The 26,309-nt window shown below is 40.2% G+C and overlaps 1 protein-coding gene across 2 annotated transcripts in view; it reads left to right on the top strand.

Annotated features, from left to right (window-relative positions):
• The window catches only part of LOC137278079 (death-associated protein kinase 1-like), a 141,382-nt gene extending 118,129 nt beyond the window's left edge, over positions 1-23,253 (top strand). Inside the window, exons 10-25 of one of the 2 annotated variants that reach the window (XM_067810166.1) lie at positions 1,905-2,024; positions 4,969-5,067; positions 6,670-6,768; positions 7,226-7,324; positions 8,091-8,189; positions 9,576-9,674; positions 10,320-10,418; positions 11,160-11,261; positions 11,777-11,875; positions 12,360-12,437; positions 12,773-12,956; positions 14,606-14,713; positions 15,091-15,285; positions 15,676-15,935; positions 16,052-16,240; positions 16,437-23,253. In XM_067810166.1, coding sequence (XP_067666267.1) covers positions 1,905-2,024; positions 4,969-5,067; positions 6,670-6,768; positions 7,226-7,324; positions 8,091-8,189; positions 9,576-9,674; positions 10,320-10,418; positions 11,160-11,261; positions 11,777-11,875; positions 12,360-12,437; positions 12,773-12,956; positions 14,606-14,713; positions 15,091-15,285; positions 15,676-15,935; positions 16,052-16,240; positions 16,437-17,672 — 3,165 coding nt within the window. In that variant the 3' untranslated portion in view covers positions 17,673-23,253. The remainder of the gene's footprint in view (positions 1-1,904; positions 2,025-4,968; positions 5,068-6,669; positions 6,769-7,225; positions 7,325-8,090; positions 8,190-9,575; positions 9,675-10,319; positions 10,419-11,159; positions 11,262-11,776; positions 11,876-12,359; positions 12,438-12,772; positions 12,957-14,605; positions 14,714-15,090; positions 15,286-15,675; positions 15,936-16,051; positions 16,241-16,436) is intronic. The other variant, XM_067810167.1, reaches the window with a different exon arrangement.
• The last annotated feature ends 3,056 nt before the right edge of the window (positions 23,254-26,309 follow it).

Genomic DNA, 26,309 nt, shown 5'->3' with positions numbered 1-26,309 from the left:
GACACAGAGGTATAGATAGGAATATAGGTGTTGTATATATAAACAGAGAGGTATAGATAGGAATATAGGTGTTGGATACATAAACACAGAGGTATAGATAGGAATATAGGAGTTGGATACATAAACACAGAGGTGTAGATAGGAATGTAGCTGTTGTATACAAAGACACAGAGGTGTACATAGGAATATAGGTGACATTGGATGATAAGGCATGTGTTGGATAGGTGGTTTAAGGTGTGGATGGGAATATAGTTTTTGGGTACAAAGATTGGTATGGATAGGTGGTTTGGTGTTAATGGGAATATAGTTTTTGGATAGAAGGATGGGTATGGATGAAAATGTAATTATTAGGTAACTTCCAATCATGTTTTAGAGTATTAGAGTAACGGAGTTGTTCTAAAATGACATTAAATATGTAATGGAAAATGCTGAGGAAAGAATCTCTCGAGAAATGAAAGTAACATTCCTCTAAATATCCAAGTGTGTGTCTTTGTCTATACTTAACAGTGTAACTATCAAATGTCCATCCAATGTGGGAAGATGTATGTGAGACTTTCACTAGATTGTTTTCCCTGGAACACTTGCAGTCTCATACACCTCTGGTATATAGCACTTCCTTCATCAATAATGCATCCATGATATTTCCCAATATCTTAGCCCAGGAAATGAAAGGACCCACAGTGATCACCTCATTCGGGCAGCAGGAGTGTCATTCTGTGTCAGTCTGCCACGCTTCCTGTGTTGTCTCAAGGACATCCATTTCTTTCAGATAAGATTATATGAGTGGAGGACATGAAGACCATGACCTCCACATTGTATAAATATTCAGCACTGGCAAGTCATACTACAAGAATGTATATTTCAATCATTTTCATTGATATTATGATTGACTACACTGTTAAGCCAACAGATTGATAAGAGAAAAACATGGCCTTCCCACAGCGGGAGTGTAGAATGTTCATGTAACCTGGTGGTAAACACTGAATTAACAAGAATGAAAAGCATGCTGACTTTACCGCTTCTATTTGAAGGACTCGCGCTCAGACACACCTATGTTTGATACAAAGACAACAGAGGAACACTTGTAGGTAGCACGTACATTTGGAAATTGGGACAGTTACATAGGTGGCTGAAATAAGCATGGAGGATAGATCTGCTTCTTTATTGTTCCTACCCTGACCAACACAATAAACATGGTTGTACAGTAGAATTATAACCCTGACTTGCTAAGTAAGAAGCAGTCAGAAAGACATTCGTGTCATTACTCTTATACACAATTTCTATGCTATCTCAGTCAGTGAGCCCTGAACACCAGGCTTCATTGAAAAGCTATATTTAGTAAATCCTACTGTATCGGAGGCCATGCTTTAATTTACCTCTTGCAGTGCTGAGGCACTTGCTGCACAGAAACATTTGGTCAAGAGATATGTTTCCTTGAGGCAGTACACTACATGAATAGCATCATGCTGTATAACCTGTGAATCTCAAGTCATACTAGTCAGTGTATGCTTTGTCATATAAAAATGGAATCCAATTTGGTTGTGGTAGATGTGTGCACGAGTGTTCTTGTTGGGGATATGTTATTGTGTGCTTTGTAGTGAAATTGAATGCTGTTCGCCTGGATGTGGGTCAGACAAGATGTGTAAATATCCTTTCAAAGGATTTCTCTCATCACTTTTGGCTGAATCCACAAATACCTGTAAATATTTGACAGTATTTGCTATTCAGATGTCTTAGATTTCCCAAACTAGTATAGCATTCAGTGTTACTTGCAGTATTCAAGGGGCAAAGGAACACTGCACTCTCACTCTGGTCACGTCTTGACAGCAACAAATCTATACTGTTACCAAATATGCTGGACACATTCTGGATAACTTATGAAAAAATGTTTGTGTTATTTTCAGGAAAAAGCTGAGAATTTTGTAATGGCTGCCCTCTTTTGTGCCTCCGAAGAAGGAAATGTTGACGGATTAAAGGATCTCTCAGAAACCGCCAATAATATAGATCTGAATACTGCAAATAAGGTATGTGAAATGGTTCTTTTGCCTCGACAACATATCTGTGTTTAAATGTCATTCTCTACTTCTCAGTCGGCAGCAATATTTGTCTATGTATGGCGAATTGATTGTTTCACATCACAGTTTTATCTGGCATTCCTAAAATAATTTAGGACATTGGTTTCAGATGAGGGGGTATATGTTTGTTAAACATGTCAGAACATTCAAATCTGTTTGTTCTTGGGGAACAAGGTGTTTCCTTTGTCTCACAACATATTTTTTGAGAATTGGCTTCTTAATCTACAAGCTGTTTACATTAGTCCAGTTTTTTGTACTTAAGCTTTATGCCAGTTAAATCCCTGTTTCTCCACATTTCATTAAATTCTTGTCAATATTTTCTCGCAGTTCTTCATCTTGAGGTATCCTGTAATAATTTAGAGACATCATGCAGTATTTAGATAAACTGATTGAAAGAAAAGTAATTAAAAGCTAATTCTAGGTTTGATGATTTCTTTAATATTAGTATTGTACTCCTGAAGCAAGACAATCATAATACTCACTGAATGTGTTGTGTACTAGTATGGGAATTTTTTACATGGACAGAATTTCTGCTGAAGTATGTGTCTTGTGTGTCTCAAAGAAACATCTCAGAAATGATGTATCTTGAACAGACTCACAGTAACATGAACAGACTCACAATGTAGGGTGTGTTTGTAATACTACCCAGGCAGTTTCAGCTTCGGTGAGTGTAGGTTATTCCTCTGTCAACATGTACATGGAATAGAAACACTTTCTCTGTTCAATACTTCTGGTTTGTTTTGATGAATTTCTTCAGCATTTGTATAAATCTCGTATAAATCATGCCACTTTGAATTATTCCTGTTACATCATATATCAGTGTGTATTCACATGATCCTTATCTTGCCAGTCTGAAAAGAGAGCAGTAAGATTTGTCATGTTTGCTGCTTGAATGTTTTTCAGTATGTCAGACATTACTCTTCATTTCCACTCTTGGTTGATAAAAAAATGTGATCAGTTATGATTAGCCCGTTATAATGTGCATGATCAATGTGAATATAATGCATCTGGGCACCATGCAGTGTGCAGTGTCTGAATGGTGGATCTGCCTATTCAGTGATTGAAACACAGACATCAACAAGGATGCACAGATCGTTTCTGGAGAGATGTTTTGTTTAGGGTTACCAGTGCCTCTAAAGATCCTTCCTGATCTGTATTGAGATGGAAATAATGCCACAAACATAATCAATTGGGACAACACTGCTGGTATTACTACTGGAACTGAACTGACAGGAAGTTGAGCTTCACACATATGCTGGTAATTGATTTGATACCCGAGTAAGTGACATGAGTAGGTCAGTGGGCTACCGTGTCTGCAAGTCTTCTGTCTCACTGTAGAATATGCTTATTGGCAGTACTGCCTTACAGTTAACAAGGTACTGATGGTACTTGAGGTTCTTCAGTACCATCAGACCAGTCAATATCCGGGTTAGAATTCATCTTTCGTTCCCTCATCTGGCCTCTTGACACAATCACTGTGCTTGTCATAAACAGATCAATACAAGACTAAATATATTTCTTTAATGATTCCGATGCAAATAATATGAATGTTTGTATGAACCATATATTGTTAGTAGAATGCATTGCATTATGTTGAGTTACTTTAAAATGTTACCGATGTATTATGTCAAGGTGGAGGCACATGATAGGTATGGTTTTCTTCCCATCATTTTGTATGTCTATATGCAACAAGCAGAAAAACACTTACCATTTGCCAATGTATTGATATTACCAGTAACTGTGGCTGCAAAGATTTGTTTGAGCTGTATGTATGAGCTGTAACTATGACAACTGTAAAATATAGTTCCGTTATGTGTGTGATAACAATGGTGGCCAAGATTAAGAGGAATACTCAAAAACATGGTGGAATTTTGAGTTAAGTCATCTGTGACATCAGCGATGTATACTGACCTAATGTTCTGATTCACCCAGTCGTCTTTGTTGTTATTTCACCTCGTTGGAATTCAAGTACAAGACAATGGTGTTTTTATTACCTAGGTGATGCTTGTGCGCTGAATATTCATAACGTTGCTAGTTATAGCAATTGATCTAAAGCTTTTGTCAAATTTTTTTAAATATAATGGCAGACAATTGTTGAGAAAATATAGTGAATGACATGTTGCTTAGCTATGTCTCTTGTTGCCTAGGAAACCAAAGCCCAGTGCAGTGTTTCTAGTGTTTTGTTCTATTACGTGTGTCGGGCTTTCTGATAATATGTGATGTATGAGGTGAAATGAACTCCTACACAAGAAATGTGATCCCAGTGCTAAGTGTTATTGCTGCTCTTTGGGAATATGTATTGTAAACTTGAAACAGACGTATATACCGTTTACACAAACTCGACTGACATTTACCCACTAAGTGTGGTGTCGTGCCAACAGTGAAAATGTGTCATCTCTCTGACCAGTTGAATGTAGGAGTCCTTTATGGAAGTCATGGTTTGGGCAGTAGAACTGACATATCATGAATGTAAACAGGGATGGGAGTCGGAACTAGATGACATCATGGTCATTCAGGGAGATCATGCGATCACTTTGTGGTTGAATGTTTCAAGTTTGAGAGAGATTTACACCCTGGCCTAAACTTTGTGATGTATCTTGTCAGAACATAACACATGCATGACAAAATCCATGGAGTGTTTGAGACTTCCCACACACTCCAATGCTTGCAGACTCTATTGAAATGAGATCAGAAGGGCATTGAGTATTATTTATGTATTGCAGTCCGATGTGGTATGTAATGGTCTTCTTGTTTTAGTAACATTCAGTGGATTGTGGAAGTTTCTTGCAACATTGTCATTGACAGAACATTCAGGCATCTTGTCCACCATGGGAACACTACCAGCAAACAGGTAAAATAGATTCTTGTATAAAATAGATGCTTGTTGTTTCAGCATGGTGAGACTGCAGTACACATGGCAGCTAGTGGAGGCCATGTTGACGTTATCAAATTCTTGCAGTCCAAGGGTGTGGATGTTGGAGTTAAAGATAAGGTGAGGACGAGGGACTATGTTTGCTTATACATGGTTGTGATTGTCCACAGTTGAGGGTGGGCAGGTGGGTCTGGACTGAGGTCAAAGCCAGTGGATGAGTGTTTAACTAACACAGGAAAGTGATCAAGATAACCAGGAGTGTCCTTATGGACAGTACTAAGTGATGTGTAGACCTTATAACAGGGTTGGCATTGTTCGATGAATTTACTTAGACCTTCAGTGTCTATTGTGACTGAGTATGGTGCTCTGATTAGAAGGTTTTACTGCTTTAACAGCGTACAAGGGACATAAAGGGATGAAGTTTATTATTGTCCATTTATACCATGCTCTTTCCAAGGTAGTAAGCTCGTTTTTACAGGATGTTGCCTTTGCCATTCTGAGAGTATGTATTATTGATCCTTGTGTCATGAGAGTGTTGTCTATGGCCTTATAAGGGCCTTGTCAATTGATATCAGCAGAATATACATAGGATCAACCTGACACTGTTACATATATCCTCATCATGTTAATGAATCAGTTTTTCTGGAATTTTGAAAAATCAATAAACACTTATTTCTTGGAAGGTAAGAAAAGGTTAAGATGACTGTGTAATTTTTTGACATGTCAGGACGTCCTAACAGTTTAGCTGGAGATGGTGTAATCCCCGCCTTAGCTGGTGTTGACAACTTGAATCATGCACAGCCCTGCTATCATTGTCACACCAGTCAGTTAACACAGAGGTATCAGGATACAGTGATCAGAGCCAACTTACACAGTAATCACCTGTGTGAATGCCACACCTGTAAGTGTGTGTTGGTCAGTGGGTTGGTATTGTTATCAGACCATTGTCTCGGTGTTCACACTTCAGCAGAACATACTGTCATAGTATCCCTTGGCATGTGTATTGTTGTAGACCATACCACCTGGAGAAACACAGAGACATTTTGTAACTGTTGAGTGATTGACCTTGGTAATGCATCAGAAGTATGTTCTAATATGTTCTCAGGCTGAGGTTCCTCAATCTCACCTGAATTATCTTTGTGAAAGGGGAGATAATTTACCTGTTATGTTTGTTACCTGGATAGAGTTACTCATTCACAGGCAAATTCATTAATTTTTCTGCAAAATAATTAAAAGCTCCCTCTTACCATGTACATAAACTACTGCAACAGTCTTACAGATTCAGTCTTCATCAGGAAGTTTCAAATGAAAGTAGACACTCAGGATCTGAGAAACAAACCTGCAGCCACAATGATCTGCTGCTATTGTACCGAGTGCAGATGTTCAGAGCAATCTTAGTGCTACAGTGACCATAACTCCCACATCATAACACAGACTTAACGTAGCCTTAGCGCTAAGATTGTTTTGTACGTAAGGAATCAGGTATAGTGAAATGTCCAACAAGACAAAAGCCAATGGAGTAGATTGATGCTGAAGTTGCTGTTCACTGGATTGTCTGATGGAGACTTGATTAATTACAGCCTGTCGCCATATAGCTGGAAAATTGCTGAGCATGGTGTTCAACAATAAACAAACAAATTACAATCTATTATCAATTCAGTTTATCTCAAGTATGTCTCCTAATTGGTCTAGTGCTGAGACGACAAAATGATGTACTTTCAGCAAGGGGACAGTGCAGTGTATTGGGCAGCTCGGCAGGGTCAGCTAGATGTTATCAAGTACCTGCAGGAAGCTAACGTTCCACTGGATGGCAAAAACAAGGTACGCATCATACGGTAATAGTGTATCCAGTTAGGATCCTCGAGATCTTTCAGATTGTAGCAAGTCATAAGAGCGAGTAAGTTGTGTTTTTTATCACAGGTTTGAATAGTATCTCAGTTTAATATGGGTAAAGTGTAGAACTAATTTACCACTTTGAAGCATAAAAGACTGACTAACAAAGTGTATTGTTATTGTTAAATGTATTTGTATCGAAAGTCAACTTGTCCAGGGGATTGTTTCTTTTATTTGTTATATAGACCTCTTTGTGTTTTTCTGACACACAACTGAGTTTAAAAGAAGTGTCTGTAAAATATAGAAAATTTTACATTACTGATTTGAAAGTGAATAAGGGCATATATAGCATGTTGTTATTTTTCATCATTAGAAGAACAAAATTGAACTGGAGATAACTTTTATCTGTTCTGTCTTTATACTCTACCTGTGATTGTTTCTGTAGTCTGGTGAGAATGCCCTCCATGTTGCTGCACGCTACGGCCATGCCCACGTTGTGGACTACCTGTGTGAAGCTGGCGTCTCCATCAACCTCCAGGACAGTGTGAGTACTGCATGGTCCTGGGAATGTCATGTACAGCATGTCACTCTCTCCTCTCACAGTGTATTAGTGCAGGTGTATGACACCTGAGGAAATACAGTGTTGTGTAGTGAGCACAATAGTGCCAACACTAGCCCTAAGTCTGAAAGACTTTTGACTTTGAAGGATCAATATGGTTCTTAAACAAACATTCTAGGTATTGATTTGGGGATATTTGCAATTTTGATTTATCCAAATTTATTCAGGACGTCATATTGGTAACTCTCCCTGACACTAATTCTCCTAATCCTACCCTTAACTAATATTAACAGCATGTTGATATTCTATCTTCATTAAAAGTTACATGTTCTGCTTTTGCAAGTAATACAGCAATATAGCCAAGTAAATGCCAATATGTACTGTAGGCATGTTCCTTGTGTCACATGTGTCAAGGGAGACAACTCAATGGGCAGGTCTAAAGAACCTTCTAGAGAGATATTATAAGTGCATCAGTTGTGTATAGAATGTTTGTGCCAGAAAAACAAGCCCCTTTTGTAATAAATGAGCTAGTTGAACAGATGTTTTTGATCAACAAGTAAACAGACAAATTATTAACTCAAATGCAGATATTAATTATCCAAGTCCAGAAGCTAAGATAATTTTTTTAAATTTGCCAGATTTTGTTTCAGCATGGCCTAATCATTCCTTTCCAAATGTTTTATATGATTGTTTTTCCTTTGCTGCTTGTCTGTGTTGTGAGTACTAAATGTGGACCTCCATTTCTCTCCAGCTTGGCGAGACCCCCGCTCACAGTGCTGCTTGGCATGGGTTCTCACATATTGTTCGAAGCCTATGTTTTGCTGATGCAGTTCTTGATATTCAAAACAAGGTACAACTGCTAACAGGTTCTTTTACTTTGTGGTCAGTGTTGTACAGCATTCAGTTTAACTTTATATGTTTTGAGGCACTTGATACCCCTTCTACTAATTTTCTTAATTTGATTGCAACTTCATTCTGCTCTGACTGATCCTTATTGCTGATATGATTTAGTTTCTCATGTTAAGCTGAATGTGTGTTTCAGTTTTCTTGTAGGATATGTTTCTTATTTCAAACTGATGATTTAGTCAATACAGTGTTGATTTGTGGGCATTATCTACTTGCATCCGTCAGATGTCTAGATGCTGTGGCATCACTGTAAAATATACAGGTTTAGAGCTTGTGTTGAATACCATCACAAGATGTAGTTATTCCACAGGCTTTGGTGGGTGCCAAGATTGCACTCATCCAGTATACCATGGGTGTTCGTGATTGTGCTGATCTTGTTCTCTGTAGGCTTCCATGATTGCGCTGATCCTATACACAGAGGTTGTCCTGGATTATGCTGATCTTGTACACTCTTGGTGTCCATGATTGCGTTGATCCTATACACAGAGGTTGTTCTCGATTATGCTGATCTTGTACACTCTTGGTGTCCATGATTGCGCTGATCCTATACACAGAGGTTGTGCTTGATTATGCTGATCTTGTACACTCTTGGTGTCCATGATTGCGTTGATCCTATACACAGAGGTTGTTCTCGATTATGCTGATCTTGTACACTCTTGGTGTCTATGATTGCGCTGATCCTATACACAGAGGTTGTGCTTGATTATGCTGATCTTGTACACTCTTGGTGTCTATGATTGTACTGATCCTATACACAGAGGTTGTTCTCGATTATGCTGATCTTGTACACTCTTGGTGTCTATGATTGCGCTGATCCTATACACAGAGGTTGTGCTTGATTATGCTGATCTTGTACACTCTTGGTGTCCATGATTGTACTGATCCTATACACAGAGATTGTGCTTGATTATGCTGATCTTGTACACTCTTGGTGTCCATGATTGTGCTGATCCTATACACAGAGGTTGTTCTCGATTATGCTGATCTTGTACACTCTTGGTGTCCATGATTGCGCTGATTCTATACACAGAGATTGTGCTTGATTATGCTGATCTTGTACACTCTTGGTGTCCATGATTGTGCTGATCCTGTACACCCTTTGGTGTCCATGATTATGCTGATCCTGAACACTCTGTGTGTTTTGTGTTTCTCTGTGTGTGTGTGTGTGTGAGAGAGAGAGAGAGAGAGAGAGTGTGTGTGTGTGTGTGTGTGTGTGTGTGTGCGTGCATGCGTGTGCGTGTGTGCACACGTGTGTGTGTGTGTGTGTGGTTACTTACCTGTGTACATTGTGAGTGTGTAGGTTTCTGATGGGTGTACATGGTGTTAACAGGAAGGGGAAACAGCCTTACACTGTGCAGCAGTCCGCGGCAATCTACCATGTGTCAAGATCCTGCTGGAACATGGAGCACCACTGAACCACATGGACAAGGTACCAACCTCACCACTCTGTTACTTAAATCTGTTGTAATTTGTTCTGTAATATACATGTGTATAACCAATTCTCAAATATGTCATGTGTTGTTATTTCCATGGGTACATTGTGTGAAGCCTATTTCTGGTGTCCCTTGCGTGACATTGCTAAAAGCGGCATAAAATCATACTCACTCACTCACTCTCATAATTCTTATTACCTTAAAATTCCACATGTCTAAATGAAATGAGAAGATATGGAAGAATGTCTGACAACTACAAATTTGTCCCTATACCTGAACATGAAGAATTGCTAGTTTCAGTTCCCAGAATGTAGTTAGAATTCAGGAAGTACATTATTTAGAGATCAGTAATTAAATTTGAATTTTTTGTAAATCTATATTACATCCTAATTCAATGCAGAGTTAAACTCTGTAGAATAATTTAGACAAAGAAATGTTGCTAGAGTCTAAATATACGCTTGAGAGAGTAAACCTGGGTCATGTGAAAGTTGTTACGCTACTGCTATTTCCTGATGTTCCTGTTTCCCAGTCAGTGCCACATGTGTGTGCTATGCCTTGTATGCTGGTGATGCAACTGCCTCCCACATCACCATGTGGTCCTACTCTAAATGTATACATCACCTCCCTATTGTTCCCCACAGAGAGGAAGTACAGCTCTCCACATGGCATGTCACAGGCATCACACCTCCATAGCCCTCCTCTTGCTCAACGCTGGATGCGAGATGGATCTCATGGAGAAGGTAAAGCTTCTTCACGATTATGGAAGGCATACATCTTGTATGATCTCTGACTTTTTTTATCGGCATTCTGAAAGTTGGTGCTACTGAAGCCTCGATTTTGTGGATAGTACTTCTTTCTTCTTTGCTGCATAAAGCAACATTTAAGTGTAGAGTTTTGCAGAGTTATCAACTTAGAAATGACTACTTCTCATGTCATGCTTGTAGTCACTTTTAGCGTGATAATGGTGTAAGGATCTTCACCAAAATGTTGCGTTACGCTATTATCAAGAGGTTGTTATCCATAAAGTCTTATGCTTTATTATTAATAAATATCTGTACACCAAGTTTAATTTACAAATTATTGGCTGTAATAATGGTTAAAGTAGAAAGTCCTGTCATGTATATTAACCATGAAGATCAGGGTAGAATTGATCTTCACTAACCTATGCTTGTCATAAGTGGCAACTATCATGACCAGGTGGTCAGGCTTGCTGACTTGGTTGACATTTGTCATCATATCCCAGTTGCATATTTCGATTCTCATGCTGTTGATCACTTCATTGTGAATAATCTTGTCTGCACCTGACAGACTGCCCCCATATAGCTGGAATATTGCTGAGAATGACATAAAACTAAGCTCACTCACTCGCTCATGTAGAATTAGTGTAGCACAGTGTCATTAGTGATGATCAGTGAGCTCCAGAGGTGCAGATGATATGTTTCTCGGTAGGAAGTGTTACAGCAGTTGTGTTCTTGTTCCAGGAGACTGGAGAGAGTGCCCTCCATGCAGCTGCCCGAGAGGGACTTCTCTCTATAGTGCACACCATGTGTGAGCTGGGCTGTAAGGTGGACATAGTCAGTGTTGTAAGTACTCCACCCAGGCAATATCACATGCTTCATCAAACTACATCAATGTGTACTCAGTATGGGAATCAAGTACTCTGAGGCATTGTAGAATTTATTGCATGCTGGTGTTCAGGCAAATTTAGATTGCCGTTACCATTTACTTATATATTTAATTTACAGTTATGGCTGGGTAGCTCGTCATAGATACCTACTTCATTTAAACCAGTGTCAATGAGTATGTATAGCAATATCAGATCTCTAGAAACTGTAATCAGTTCACTGTCTAGGATTGTCTTCTAGTTCTTCAGAAGTGCTAGGTGTTTAACAGTATATAGGATGTACCCCAGAAATTGTCTTGTCTTTGTTAGAAGTCCCACAACCATTCCTTACTAAAGCTTGAGGTTAATGAAACATTTTTCACTGGTCCATTGACTTGCTACGTTCCCTTGCCTCTGTGATTAGTATAGCGTTGATATACATTTACAAACAACCCTGCCAGTAATACCCTGAAATGTGAACATGTTTATCGCCAGGATGGTTTGACTCCCCTCCATCTAGCCAGCAAGGCAGGCCATATTGACATTGTCCGGTGTCTTCTACTGGCAGGAGCTAATGCTGATATTCCCAACAAGGTAATGTCTCCTGTAGCCATGTGTTAGTGATCTCTCAACCAGTAACACTGACTAACAACTAAGAGCTGAATGTGTCAGCATATTGAATGTCTTCATACACTTTAGATGAAATGTCTCTGGGTACAAATGCTAATGCGAATGTTGTGTGTGGGGTCTTGTGCATAGAACGCAGGTCACAAATCAATTAAGTTATGCAACTTTGGGGCATAGAGAGGGGGATGGGTGACCGTGTTAAGCAGCTTAACTTCTTAGAGTTTCTTGAACTTAGAAGCCCGTGTGATACATGTGGTCTCACCTTAGGTAAGTGAATTTGTTCAAACCTGCCTCCGTTCTCCCAGCAGAAACTCGTGGAATAAGTCATGTAACCATGGTTATCCAGGGTAATAATGTGTTTTGAGCATGCACAAGTGTGTGGAAAGAGGCACTTTAATATAACCATGGCCATTATTATTATTCACCTATCTAATGCTAATGTTTTATGCAGGATGGGGTGACAGCAGAGATCATGGCTCTGGCCCAAGGATTTTCTGGTATTGGGGATCTCCTCTCTAAGGTCCGAGGGGTGAGTAGAGTGGCAATCGAACACTAGACATTGGTTACTGCGTGTGGTTTTAGAGGCATTACCTGTCTTTATATTCATCAAGAATCTGAATTAAATTTGTTTTCTAAGGGAGGAAAGGCTATAGTATGAATGTGTCTGACATTCATTCCTTGATATTTTGATGGTTGTAAAGACACATGCATGTAAAATGTTTGGCCATCTTCTCATCATGGAGAGCTATATCCTGCAGCTTGATTACAATGTCTATGCTGTAAGCGCTTAGTGCATGTCCATGCAGTGAGGAGCTCAGAACTGTATACATGCCCATGTTGTTGTTATTATTATGGCCATTGCAGGAACGTGGCTCCATGTACATCAGTCAGCTCATCCCCCAGCCACAGCCACTGAATCGCATCAAGCTCAAGATGCTTGGTTCAACTGGTGTCGGCAAGTCCACACTCATCGAGACACTCAAGTACAGCTACTTTGGAAGTTTCTTTCGGCGAAGTAGACAGGGCAGCACAAGCAGCAAAACAAAAAGTAAGGGAGAGTTTAAAACAGGATATTTGGTATCTACAGTCGAACCCCGTTGTGTCGAACTCGTCGGGACCAAGGGAAAAGTTCGACTTATCCGAGTGTTCGACACATCCGTCAGCATTGAAAGGACCAAGAACCAACACAACCACGGTGCTTAACACATCGTTATTTCGCAGTAGGATACACATACGAACAATATATCTTTGCAATAAACGTTTACGACAGTATTGATCTTTAAATTACAACATATACAAATGTAAATCAATTCAATCACTTTATTCGTCATGGCAAATAAATATGCATACAAAAAGATAAGAACAAGGATAATTTAACAAACTCACAAGCGATCCTGTTTAGCTGGCTGCACTAATTCATTTTCAGTCAGTATAAAAAGTTGTATAGTTCACACAAACGGAATCGGAATGTACATACGTGTACATGTGGGGAATTTATCTCTTAAAAAATCCGAAATTACAGTCTGTTTGGCGTTCGGGCATGGCATCACAGCAGAATTGCTCAAAAAGTTTCTTAATGTACCAAGCTGGTTGGAAAAAGTGTCAGTGTAACGTGCTTCCACAAATCTGATAAGGGTGTCGAGGGCGGTCCATTCTGCAGCTAGGGTAGGGGTGGGTGGTTCAATTTCATCAGATTCAGTGTCACTCTCGGGATCGCTGTCATTGTTAGGTTTCTCCGGTGCCGGGGCTGATCGGGTCCTTCGCTGAATTGCTCTGCCATGTTACTAACCGTACTGGTTAAAAAAATTGATCCTACACCTTAAATACTACACCAAAAACAAAACATCAATTTAGATAATCCAACTCCGTTTTCCTCACTTCTCATTTTGTATTTTCAAGGAAATCACATGACCGCTAACATAGACTGTCACATGACAACAACATGCGCCATTGTTTGTTTAGAGATATCCTGTCGGTCCGTGATCAACGTGTCACTGATAACAACTTAATTATGGTTAATTGTTTGAGTAAAGTTCAGTTGGTAAGTGTGCTGACAATGTGTGTATAGATGCGTAGTTAAACATGTCACTTGATTGTTGAGTCCGTTAATCGTTACTTTTGATCTTATGAGGATGACTTCCGATTGCGCGACTGCAGTTTTCAGTTGCAACAACCAGCTTTGACAGTTCGAGACAAAAGGGTAAATTTGTACTTGTTAGAGCCTTTGGGGACCCTAAAATGAGTTCGACACAACCGGGAATTCGACACATCTAGTTCGACACATCAGGGTAAAAATAATGATAAATATAAGGAAATCGGCAGGGACCGAGATGTCAGTTCGACACATCCGAGAATTCATCTCAACTGAGTTCGAGACAATGGGGTTCGACTGTATATGAATTGACTTAGACATCATTACTAGCACATTTGTTGTTATGGGTGTCTACATCTGACTTGCTGACCATTGTGAGATCCTTTGGCAAACAGACTAATCATCATCAATCATACGCAAAAATCTGTGCTGTGAGTCTTAAGTCAATATGGATGCAATATGCATCGTCGACACTGTGTTAATGTCAGTGATGGTCAGTCAAGTCTTGTCTGGTCAGTCATTATTTTGGTGTACAAAAATCATCTGGAGAAGCAGCGTTAATCTCCCTTTGAGTGAAGCAAGGTGTGTATCAATTTCTGTTACAGCCAAGAATAAGTTGTCTCGTCAGTTCAGCTTGCCTACCCCTCTGTGCTACACAGTGGGCAACCCCATCTACACCAAAGGAGTGGACATCCAGCAGCTGAATATCACAGGTACACAACCTTGGACATTTACATAGTCTTAGGCCAAATGCTAGAAAAGTCACTGTCTTTTAGGATCTCTCAGCAGCAGTGAAAGAGTTATCCACCTCCCACCCTCCTGAAATTCTTGTTGATATGGAACTAGCTTCACATTGTATCAGGTTACCTAAAACAAACAAGGTTTACCCCACTGTTGAAACAGTGTTCACATGTTCATAGACCAAACTGCATGCGTGTTGACCACATGATCAAATGGACTGTGGCAGCTAAATACAGCATTATTCCTAATACGGGATATTAACCATCCCAAAGCACACTCGTGAGGTAACTTATATTGCTCCAACATCAGATTTATAATATTATGACCATCATCAATATTACCTGTGCAGGTGTTGGAGAGCTGAGCGTGTGGGACTACTCTGGGTATGAGCCCTACTACATGCTGTATGACCACTTCCTGGGGGACACCAGCTGCATCCACATGGTGGTCTTTAGCCTCATCGACTCCTACGACGAACAGCTGGCTCAGGTCATCTTCTGGCTCAACTTCCTTAAGGCCAGGATTCCACTTCAGCTGCCCATAGGTGAGTGAGCTTCAGGAGAGACCCTCAATCCTGAATAACTGTTTGCCGACCACTGTATTCTGTAATGAGTTCAAGTGAGAGCTTTCAGGACTATGTTTGTCACTATTACTTCAAATATTAGGCAGTTTCTGTATCGAAATAACTTAGCAGTCAAACGTTGCAAAATACAACAGTATGTTTTCACTCACTTACCAACTTAGTTACCCAAAACCTACACATGCACTCACTGACTCACTCACCCACTCAATGAATCACTCACGCCTCACTTGCCCACTCACTCAGTCATTCACTCACCTACCCACTCAGTTACTCAACTCTTACTCACTCACTCGCATTAATCTAAAGTCATTCAGCAACTGTCAGTGTTATCATATTGACTTCTCTAACCAGGTCACTGTGGCAAGATGCCAAACACCCCTAAAGTTATCCTTGTGGCGACACATGCAGACAAGGCAGGGTGTAGTAAGAACAGCAAGGGCGAGTACGTCAGCAAGGAGGGCAGTGGACTGTTGACCAAGGTGGCACAGATGTTCCAGTTTGATGTGGACATCGTGGACAAGCTGTTCGTCCTGGATGCTACTGTAGCTGCCACTACTGAGATAAAGGTCCTGAAGCAGCAGCTGAGTGACATGAAGAGTGAGATTACTAGAGTAAGTACACACAGGATTCCATTAGATTTTAAGCTATGAACAAAATAATCTGGCAGGTAAAAATGTGTTAAGATTTGAAAACATCAATGCTAAGTTATTACTTAATATTATTTCAGAGCCTGCCAAAGACAACTGGGTTCCTTGATGCTGTGGTGACAAGCCTGCCTTCATGGAGGAAGTCGTCGTCTTCATTCCCAGTGTTATCTTGGCACCAGTTCATGGAATACACCAGAATGAAGGTGAACCCTTTGGCTGGAGAGGGTCACATGAAGATGCTGGCAGAACAGCTGCAGCTCATAGGAGAGGTGAGGAGCAATGGTTTAAACTGCGTCATTACATGGCACTGATTGGTAGTTTACTAAAATTAATTTGTACTGTATGATTTTGAAGGATAGTTATTAGATCATTCAAGAACATTTCATCCTAATTTTTCTGGTATAGGTAAGAACGTCATCAGTTATTTTGTGATTTGTTGTTCACAATCCTGTTTATTTTTTCCAGGTGATCTACCTTGAGAGTGAGTTTGTGCAAGATCTTGTGGTGTTCAACCCACAGTGGTTGTGTTCAGATGTGATCGGTCATCTGATCTCCCATGACAAGATAGTACAGTCCCGCATCACTGGCTGTTTCTCAGTTGATGAATTCCAGCTAATGTACGCTGACTCAGATGCTCTTGACCTCTTGCAAGTCCTTGAGGCCTTGGAACTTTGTACACCCTGTGATAATGATGGTGATATTGAATATGAGTTCCCATGTCTGAATTTTGTGGAGACACTCAATGGATTGTGGCAGAGAGACACAAAACGCTATGCAAAAGGAGTTTATGGAGGTGTCCGCCTCCACACTAGCTTCCAGTATGGTGCTCAGCTTAAGTATCTGTTCCCAAGGATACAGGTGTATCTCCGGAGGAACATCGCTCAGGATACAGATGACCCATCCAATGATACTGACTTGTACCAGTGGCATCACGGGACCAAGTACTGCTGTGGGGACCTAGAAGGGATGATAGACATGGACCGCCATGAACAGTACCTTGAGATCAAGGTCAGAGGTTCTCCAGACTCACGGTCTTCCTTGTTCTATTTCCTTGAGGACCTGGTCAATATTGTGGAGCAAGTCATTGACAATGTATGTCCTGGGCTTTGTGTGGAGCGGTATACCCTGAGTCCAAGTCAGCTGAAAGAACACAATAAGATAATTAGGAGCTACTCACCAACAGAGATTCTGAGGATGCAGATGGACAACAGACACTCCATGATTCTGTCAGGCGAAGTTTATGAAGACTTTGTTGACATTGTTTGTATGGGTTCAGAGGAAATCATGTCCAGTATATGCATAGGCATGGATCTTGACATTTCACATCTGTCAATCCACACACGTAGACTTCTTAGCTATCTGCTTGATCCTCCAGAGCATATGGGTCGAGATTGGTGCTTGTTGGCGGTGACGTTAGGTCTGAGCGATTCCCTTCCTGTGTTAGATAAGGAGGCAAATCAGCAGGTGAGTCAGACAGATCGGGTTCTCGAGGAATGGTCCAAACATCATTGTGCCACTGTCAGACTATTAGTATCCAAGCTGAAAGAACTGAACCGTTTGGACTGTGTTGAAGCTATTCTGCGGACAACCACTCCGTTCCGTGTTCCCAACTATGAGGACCAGAGTACAGAAGAAAGTGCCAGTGCCCTTCAGCACACTGCCAATGCCTCCACTAACACTCTTTCCAACTTGTCCCGGTAGCCGTGTGTTGCCTTCTCTGTAGGAAATATCACTTACAGATGCCACAAACTGAATACTGATTGTGAAAGGGGAGACAATCAGTGAATAGAAATTACCTCCCCTTGAATGAAATCTTCAACTACTGCTTTTCATTGCTCAATGGTGCATGTTATTTGAGTCCCGTGGATCGGATGGTGTAGGAACCTTCTTGATTACATATATGTGAAGAATTTAGTCTTGTAGGACTGGAAAGCAAGAACTGAAATGGTCAGTTTTGCGCTTACTGTTCAACAGGATTCCTCCAAGTTCCTGCTTGAACACCTACAATGGCTTATTCTGTGATCTTCAAACCTCATGAAGAAGACTTGTGCATACTACTGTGTCATCTGAGAATATTCTTCAAGAGAATCTGTGTGCAGTATTCAGAATCTCAAAGTGTTAAACAATGATTATTGAAGAAACAGACAATGAGTCTGTTATCCAGTGCTGAACTTAGACATTGGACTACTTGCAGTGTGCAATGCTTTTGTCAGATTACAACTGTCAGTATGACAGGCAACAGTTTGAATGACAAAATGCATTTTTTTTCTTGATATTATTCTAACCATGCACCATGTAAACCTGTTTCTATGATTACCATATATATTACCCTAACAACCACCATATTTGTCGATGAACTGAAATGAGATGGTGCCTATCTTCATCTAAACTGTTCTCCATGCAAGCTGATCAGGGCTTTCACAGACATGTGGATAACATGCAAGAAATGTGCATATGTGACACATTGATAACATTCATATTTAGTATTTCTCATTTACTTTGAAGACATCAGTGCCATCAGTTTTGAAAACCACAGCATTATGCCAAAACTGCTAGAGCCTAGCCCAGGAAATAGGTCAATGAGGTTCCTTAGCTAGATGCTTTGCCAGATAGGACAGTGTAGGCATATGAACCCTGGTAGACTAGACATCTGATGATGAAGCAGAGGCATTGTAATTACCATTGTGGCACTGTGCACATGTTCCTGTGCTTCTGATCTTCCTGTAAATATTTGAGTCCCATCATTATAAATGTCCCGATTTTTGACAAGCTGTACTACTGGTACACGATTAAGTGTGATTGATATTTCTATCAGTATGATGTATGGTCAAGAAACTGCCTATGTATGTATTTCATTAGTATGTCTTACGCACAAATGAAATCCTTTCTGCCCAACCCCAACAGTACCAGAGTTGCTTTCATGATGTTGTTGGCAAACCTCCCAGCCATAGTACTGATTGAAGCACCCTGAGAAAACCCTATAGTAATTACTTTCTGTGTTGAAAGCTACTACAAAACAAATGCGACATCATACAGTATGTTTGAAAGAATTAACATTCTGTCCCAGTGTAATGTGGAGACATGGAGCTGTGTGGCAGAAATCTTGGACACATCTAGTTTTGATTAGCCTCCTGTTTTCTCCAGATACAAATATCTTCTTCTATAGTCCCAGTACATCAGTCTGTGCCTGTAAATACTTCCATGTTATAACTATTAATACAGGAATGCAGGGTATGATACATAAATCCTGGGGATCCTGAAACTGTATGTTTCTTTGGTGGACCTCTAAGGCAGTGGAAGAGGAATGCATATATTTAGTATCTTGGACTGGTGGCAAACACTTTTTGAGGTTAAGACTGAGGACACAGTTTGAATGTAGAATTTAGCATATACTGACAAAGCCTTCAGATAGTGACTGACAAAATACATGACTGTGTATGCTTTTTCTTTTGGACCATGATGAAATATTTAGAGCGGAATGATTAGTGTAGGAGACCCAATACTCTGCCTCATCCAACATGTTACCTCAGTGTGGGGGATGTGATGAAAGCTTGGGAACATAGACAGCTAACTAGGGTTGGTGATCTTAGGTTATACATACTTATCAAGCTCTAAGCAAATTATGGGAACAGGTGCCAAAAGTTTGGTGAGCAAGGGTGATATATAGAGACATGTATATTAATGCATGTGACAGTATGTAACGTACATGACAATGGAGAGAGCAGTGTTTGACCAGTCAAACTGGCACTGCAAGTTTTGATACTAATTGGCCGTTTGCACAGAGGACCATGGAAGGTTTAGAAAGGTTTTGTAGTCCATTGCATGTCTCATGACAAAGAGCAGTCACCAGCCAGAGGTAAATCAGGAGCAGACCATTCAGTTGTTTCCTTCTAGTAATGCTAGGGGTAGATTGGGCAGGAGTAATGGATAGTTGCATGTTGCTGAATGCATTAATATTTGAATGATTTCTGTAACAAAGTTCAATGCCAGATTTCCTTTGTTTTGTTAAGTTAGGAAATGACATACTTAGGTGTAGTGAGGTGGAGTTGTTAGGTCTTTTCGTATTCTCTGTGTTCAGTCATGAAATATTTCCAGCAATTTAATGAGTGAAAAGTCCCTTGTAGAAATTCAGACTTTCATATACATTTCTGTTTGATTAACATCTCCTATCTACCATCAAGACTCTAACACATGTGTCCATTTCATTGTAAACACACAATACCTGTTGTCTGTGTCCTACTGACAAGTCAACATCATAATTCAGCCACGTTTCTCCACCTCAATCTCTTTCCATGTATACATTTACTCTCCTTGGAGATTTTGAGAGAGTTTGATCAACAGTTTACCTTCTTTTATGTGAACTTGCAAGTCCCAACATATTCATGATCCAGAAAACAGCAATCTGACTCAATGAAGCAGGCTTACCATCATTGCCCTTGGTGTTTCTGTGACCACCTGTGTCTTTGTCATAATGGTTAAATTGGGACTGTGTTGCTTGAACTACTGACTCTTCATTGTGATTTTAGATCATTCATACACTGTAAAAGGCAGTTGATATAGCATGCATTCCAGCAAACTTATCCTGTCATTATTATCATTAGCAGGTTATACTGCACCCAGCAGACAAATGGCAAGGCTGAAATAGTATTTTCCCTGTAGGAAAATGGCATGTTTATGTAGTAATTCCTTTGAATATTAACCTGAAACTGTTGGTTTGATAGTCTTAATTGGTATTTTGATGGCATGATGTTTTTGATTGAGATGTGTAGATCCCAGTGAGTTGTTACTCACTTAGTAACTATCAAGCTATGGTTCTGTGGTTATATGGTCATATAGTAACTATGGTTCAGTCTGATGTATGAGAAAACAGGACAGGCAGAACTATGGTTCAGTCTGGTGTGTATGACAAAACAGGGGAGGCAGAAGTATGGTTCAGTCTGGTGTGTATGACAAAACAGGGCAGACAGAAATATCCATGTATTTCAGTGGCATGCTGGTCCTTTACCTTGTGAGTTCATATCAAACTAAACATTTTTTTAAACCCCAGCTGTGATGCTTCATATCCTGGTGTGTGACTCATTCTCACAATCTGATTCTTCCAGTAGTTAGGTGTCTTGTAATCTGTTTTCTGCTCATCCATGTTTTTCCAATATAACCCATGGACCACTTATACCATTTTATTTAAACCTCCCTCTTGGACCAAACTGATGGATTTATTCCAGTTTTGATATTGTTTACTTGCCTATATTCATATCCTCCTCAATGCCTCATTAAAACCAAAGTTTTTTGGCATTTGACAGTGTGTCATTTTTACACTGGAAGTCTTGCAGCATGATGTTACTCTCCATCTTGTATTGACGGTCTGTTGTAAATGCTTAAATTCCTAATGTATGGGTGTTACCTGTAATTGTCTGTGCCACCAGATGACACATTAAATTGATGTATTTGTTCACGGTTGTAATTGCCTTTGGTATGTTTCTACTGCATGATGTTTTCAACTACTTGCTGTTCATGTTCTACAATTGTAACTGACATGACACAGCTAGCTGTAACCAGACCATTCACAAAACCGTAACTTTCCTTGTTTTGTTGCTAGACTCTGATCATTTGTGTAAATGAATCATGACCAGATGTTTGTTTTTGCTGCAAACATTTAAGAGTATAGGATTGCAAGGAAGTGTGACAGTGTCATGTATTTCAAAGAAATATGAATTGAAAATGTGAAAAACATCTGTTTCGTTCCACCAATTTCAAATTTGAAAACATGTGGTTGGGACACTTTTTGTGCTGGGTTTTGATGGTGTGTTGAGAGTGCTAGAGGTAGGTGATGCACAAAGTCGTTGTGTAGCCCTGTGATCTGTGTCGCCTAGAATCAGTTGTGTTATCTGTGTCTTCCATTGAGACATATCTGATGTCAGGAATGTTCTAACGTTGCTTTATCTCAGTGATTTAGCAAATGTAGCTGCTAGAGAAACAACCATGGACAAACATTGACTAACAGTTTTTGAAGAAAGTTTCCTATACTCTATGAAATGATCTTTAAAGTTTTGGAGTTTACCTTATTTGTAAATATATGTTCAAAGAAGCTGAATCATGTTCCGTGAAGTCATGAATCAAAAGACTTGTGATTTATGGATGTTTACAGGTACTTGATGATGTGAATGCTTAAATGTGTTGACAGAGTTGCCAACCTGTGACCAGTATGTAGGTGTATATGATTATTATTCCCCACGCTCTGTCCCTGTTGCACTGTTATTGTCATAGTTTATATGAAACATAGGCCAAAGGCTGTGGAACAAACGCTTTAAGCTCGTCCAACAAAACTGTATGTAACTGCAGTGTTCATTGAAGAATTTCTAAAAAGTGAGCCCACCAGCCCTCTGTTATGTGGGTTATTTAGAAAATATTTTCGGTCATGTCAAATATTTTACCCATACACTATTAGTTACTGGAGTTCACTTCCTTTTCTAAACTTGCAATCCAGGTGAGGTCAACAAGAGAAGCAAAAGACATCCTTGAGCTTTGCATGAGTTGCCAAATGAAAGCAAACTCATGATGTGTTTCAGATTTACATATGTGGATGTGCCAACAAGACCAACCTGTACAGTGCACCATGTTAAATGTAAGTGCACAAATGGTGCAAGGGCATGGCCAAGAATGAACACTAGCCCTGTCACCATAAAATTCTTTTGGATAAACACTCAAAATCTTCACTGGTTCTTTTGGGTAAATGGTGTCGTATATGGCATCCATGTTAAATTCAGATTAGATCTAAATTGTTAGACAGTTTTGTTGTGTTTGTTCTTCATCTCTTGAGCTGGTCATGTTTGTATCTGTTATTGACAGGCGTTGAGTGGAGCACAGCAGATTATGGGTTTACATTGATAATCTCATATGTTACTATGGACATCTTGCCAGTAATTTGGAACCAACATAACCAATACTAGACACTAACACACTAATGGAAAGATCTGGTTGATGATACACAGTAGTGACCTTCCCTTGTGGTTGGGGTGTGTGTTGTCTTGTGTGTGATGAAACTGCTGACCACCATTCTGCCATCAGGTAAATGTCCAAAGTAACTACATGATTACTGACACTTCCGCAAGCCTGCCTTATGTATGTATTACAGCTTTGTAAGTCAAATGCAACTCAATATTTTTGCTGCACTGCATTGTACATTTATTTTGGGCTATCAATTTGTACAGCATAAACCTGTATGCATATTTAATTGTATATATTTATTTATTTTTAAGAATAAAACCAACCTTTTACAAGTAAATATTTCTTTTTCTGTTTTATATTCCACTGCTGAAGTGATAGGTTCCAGGGCAGCGTTTCTCAAAGCTTTTGGAGCACTACAACTCTGTGTAAAAGTGTAGGAGGTAGGAATGCTACAAGGAAACTTACGGGAGATTTGTGAAACCGGGCCCTGCAATCAGAGTGCTGTGTACCAAAGGACATTGGAAGAATGTTCAGGACATTAGTAAAACATAAAATAACAACGCCGAAACATAAAGTCAGAGGTCACTTATGGGTACCTGTGTATAATGTGGATATACAGTGGATAGCATATGGGTACCCATATGTAGTAGTACATGCATTGGATAACAAATGGGTACCTGTATATAGTGATGTATACAGAAACATATGGGTACAGGTATATAATGGTGTGTACAGTGGACAATATATGGGTACCTGTATGTAGTGATGTATACAGTGGATAGCCTATGGGTACCTCTACATAATGATGTATACAGTGGGTAACATATGGGTACCTGTATGTAGTAGTGTATACTGTGGATAGCCTATGGATACCTGTATTGAGTGATGTATACAGTGTATAATATATGGGTACCTGTAGTGAGTGGTGTATACAGCGGGTAACATTTGGGTGCCTGTATGAAGTGATGTATAGAGTGGGTAATATGGGTGCCTGTATGCAGTGATGTATACAGTGGGTAACATATGGGTACCTGTATGTAGTGATGTATACAGTGGGTAACATATTGGTACCTGTATGTAGTGGTGTATACAGTGCATAACCTTTGGGTGCCTGTATGTAGTGATGTATACAGTGGGTAACATGGGTACCTGTATGCAGTGATGTATACAGTGGATAACACATGGGTACCTGTATGTAATGATGTATACAGTGGATAACACATGGGTACCTGTATGTAGTGATGTATACAGTGGATAACACATGGGTACCTGTATGTAGTGATGTATACAATGGGTAACATGTGGGTACTTGTGTGCAGTGTTCAGTCTGTGGGTTCCTGCATGTAGAAAGTTTTACATTCCAGGGGATATGAGCCCTGTTGGTACCATATGGTCTACATGGTTGATAGCACAATGGTTAATGTACCACACATAATCAACAGAAGTCTGTAGCCTGTAGGTATAGTACTGTCCAAACCTTTTTTCGCATTGATCTACACAAAGTAGGTAGTTAATATGTGAAAGTGTGAAATATTTTTAAGCGAAGTTCGGCTAACTACTCAACGGGGGGATATATGAAAAGTAGGAAAAGGGCTTTACTGAGGAAAGATTAGTGCAGAAATAGCAATTGTGTTTTGTGTTGTTGTTTTTTCAGACCATGGCTGTATGCAAATTAGTGTGCGATGCTATTCTATTACAAAAGACACTTTGTAAATGCCCATTTTGAATCCCCATCTTTCAAATTAGCTTCAGTATAAACGAAAACTGACGTACAAAAATATAACTTTAATACTGAAACTGTAGAGGATGCAGCTGCCATGGCCTCTGGATATAAAAAGAAACAGGTGGGAAGGGTAGTCTCAAAAGCAAACCCAGGACGTGTGTTAAGTTGTTATTATTCCATTGCTGAGATCTGTTTTGTGTACTGGATACATTGACAGTGCCACAATCAGTTCCATTAAGCTACACTGCCATTCCAAAACATGGGTATGCAGAATGTCAAGTCACAAGAATACAAATTCGATCTTACTCTGTGCAATATTGTGTGTGGCCGCCTCGCACATTCACCACTGCCAGACACCGACTCATTGACTGCCTCATGCTTGTGAACACGTGGAACCTTGGGGATTCTGCACCATTGCTCTTGTAAGGTAGCGACAAGTTCCTGCAAATTCTGGAATTTCGTGGTCTATTGGATTAAGGTCAGGGGACTTCGATGGCCAGTCCATGACGTTAATTCCACCGTTTTGAAGGAAATTTCGTGTCAACATCGCGGTATGCGGCCGAGCATTATCATGCTGAAACTGTGGACATTGGCCATGAGCCGCCATGAAAGGAACGAGTTCAGGGGTAAGCACCTGGTCGCGGTTAGCGGCAGCGGTGAGGTTTCCACGGATGACCAGAAGTCGGGAACGGTTGTTCCCACAGAAAACGCACCACACAATGCAACTTCCGCCCCGTCGAATCCGTCGACTTCCTGCACACAACATTGGGCATACCGTTCACGAGGTGGTCTCCAGACTTTATGCATGCCGTCCGCGAATCTGAGGGTAAACCTGGATTCATCGTTAAAGACGACTCGATTCCAGTCTCTCTGGGTCCATCGGAGGTGACGTTGGGCCCACAGCAGACGCTGACTTTGATGAAACAGCGTCAATATTGGCCCTCGATATGGACGTCGAGAATGGAGATTGGCAGCCCGCAACCAATTCCTAATGGTCTGTGAGAACAGTCGACCTCTAAACATCTCAGCCCTGGTTCGTGTAGCCGCCAAAAATCAGTCACGTAGGTGACGTAGGACGATTTGACGGTCTTCTGCTCGTGACGTCACACTTGGACGACCCGACCTTGGTCGATCAGAAGTGGTGCCAGTTTGTGGTAGACGACCTCGCAAGTCATACACAGTACGGTGGCTGCATCCCATTGCGCTTGCGACGTCAATAACTGATCTTCCCGCGTGCAACATGCCATTGGCACGTTCACGTTGCACATTTGACAATCGTGTCATTTAAAATACCGTTAGAACTGTGGTTTAAATGTGTTTTCTTCAAGTCTTGAGGCCAATGCAAACACATGCAAATGAAGAAAACTTCGATGCGAAGATCACGTGATCGACTGCACGCGCAAAACCTGATTTGGCACTAACGTCCTTTGCACGACGAATGGATGGGTTTGAATTTTACTCACGTTTTTCTAGAGTTGAAAGATAGGGATCCCATTTCGGATACATAGATGTATCTGCAGAGAAAAATTATTCATTATTTTTTAAAATTGCATTTAGTGAAGTTTCTTGTTTGACTCAGTATATTTTCGAGAGTACTTTAGTAGTTTTTGCAACGCAGATCCATAGAAAACACGAGGACTGGAAGAAAACCCTCAGTTTTATCAAAGAAT

Source organism: Haliotis asinina, chromosome 3 (genome assembly GCF_037392515.1).
Source record: "Haliotis asinina isolate JCU_RB_2024 chromosome 3, JCU_Hal_asi_v2, whole genome shotgun sequence".
NCBI classification, from domain to species: domain Eukaryota; kingdom Metazoa; phylum Mollusca; class Gastropoda; order Lepetellida; family Haliotidae; genus Haliotis; species Haliotis asinina.
Note: the sequence above shows the minus strand (reverse complement) of the source record. Positions and strands in the feature narration are given on the sequence as shown.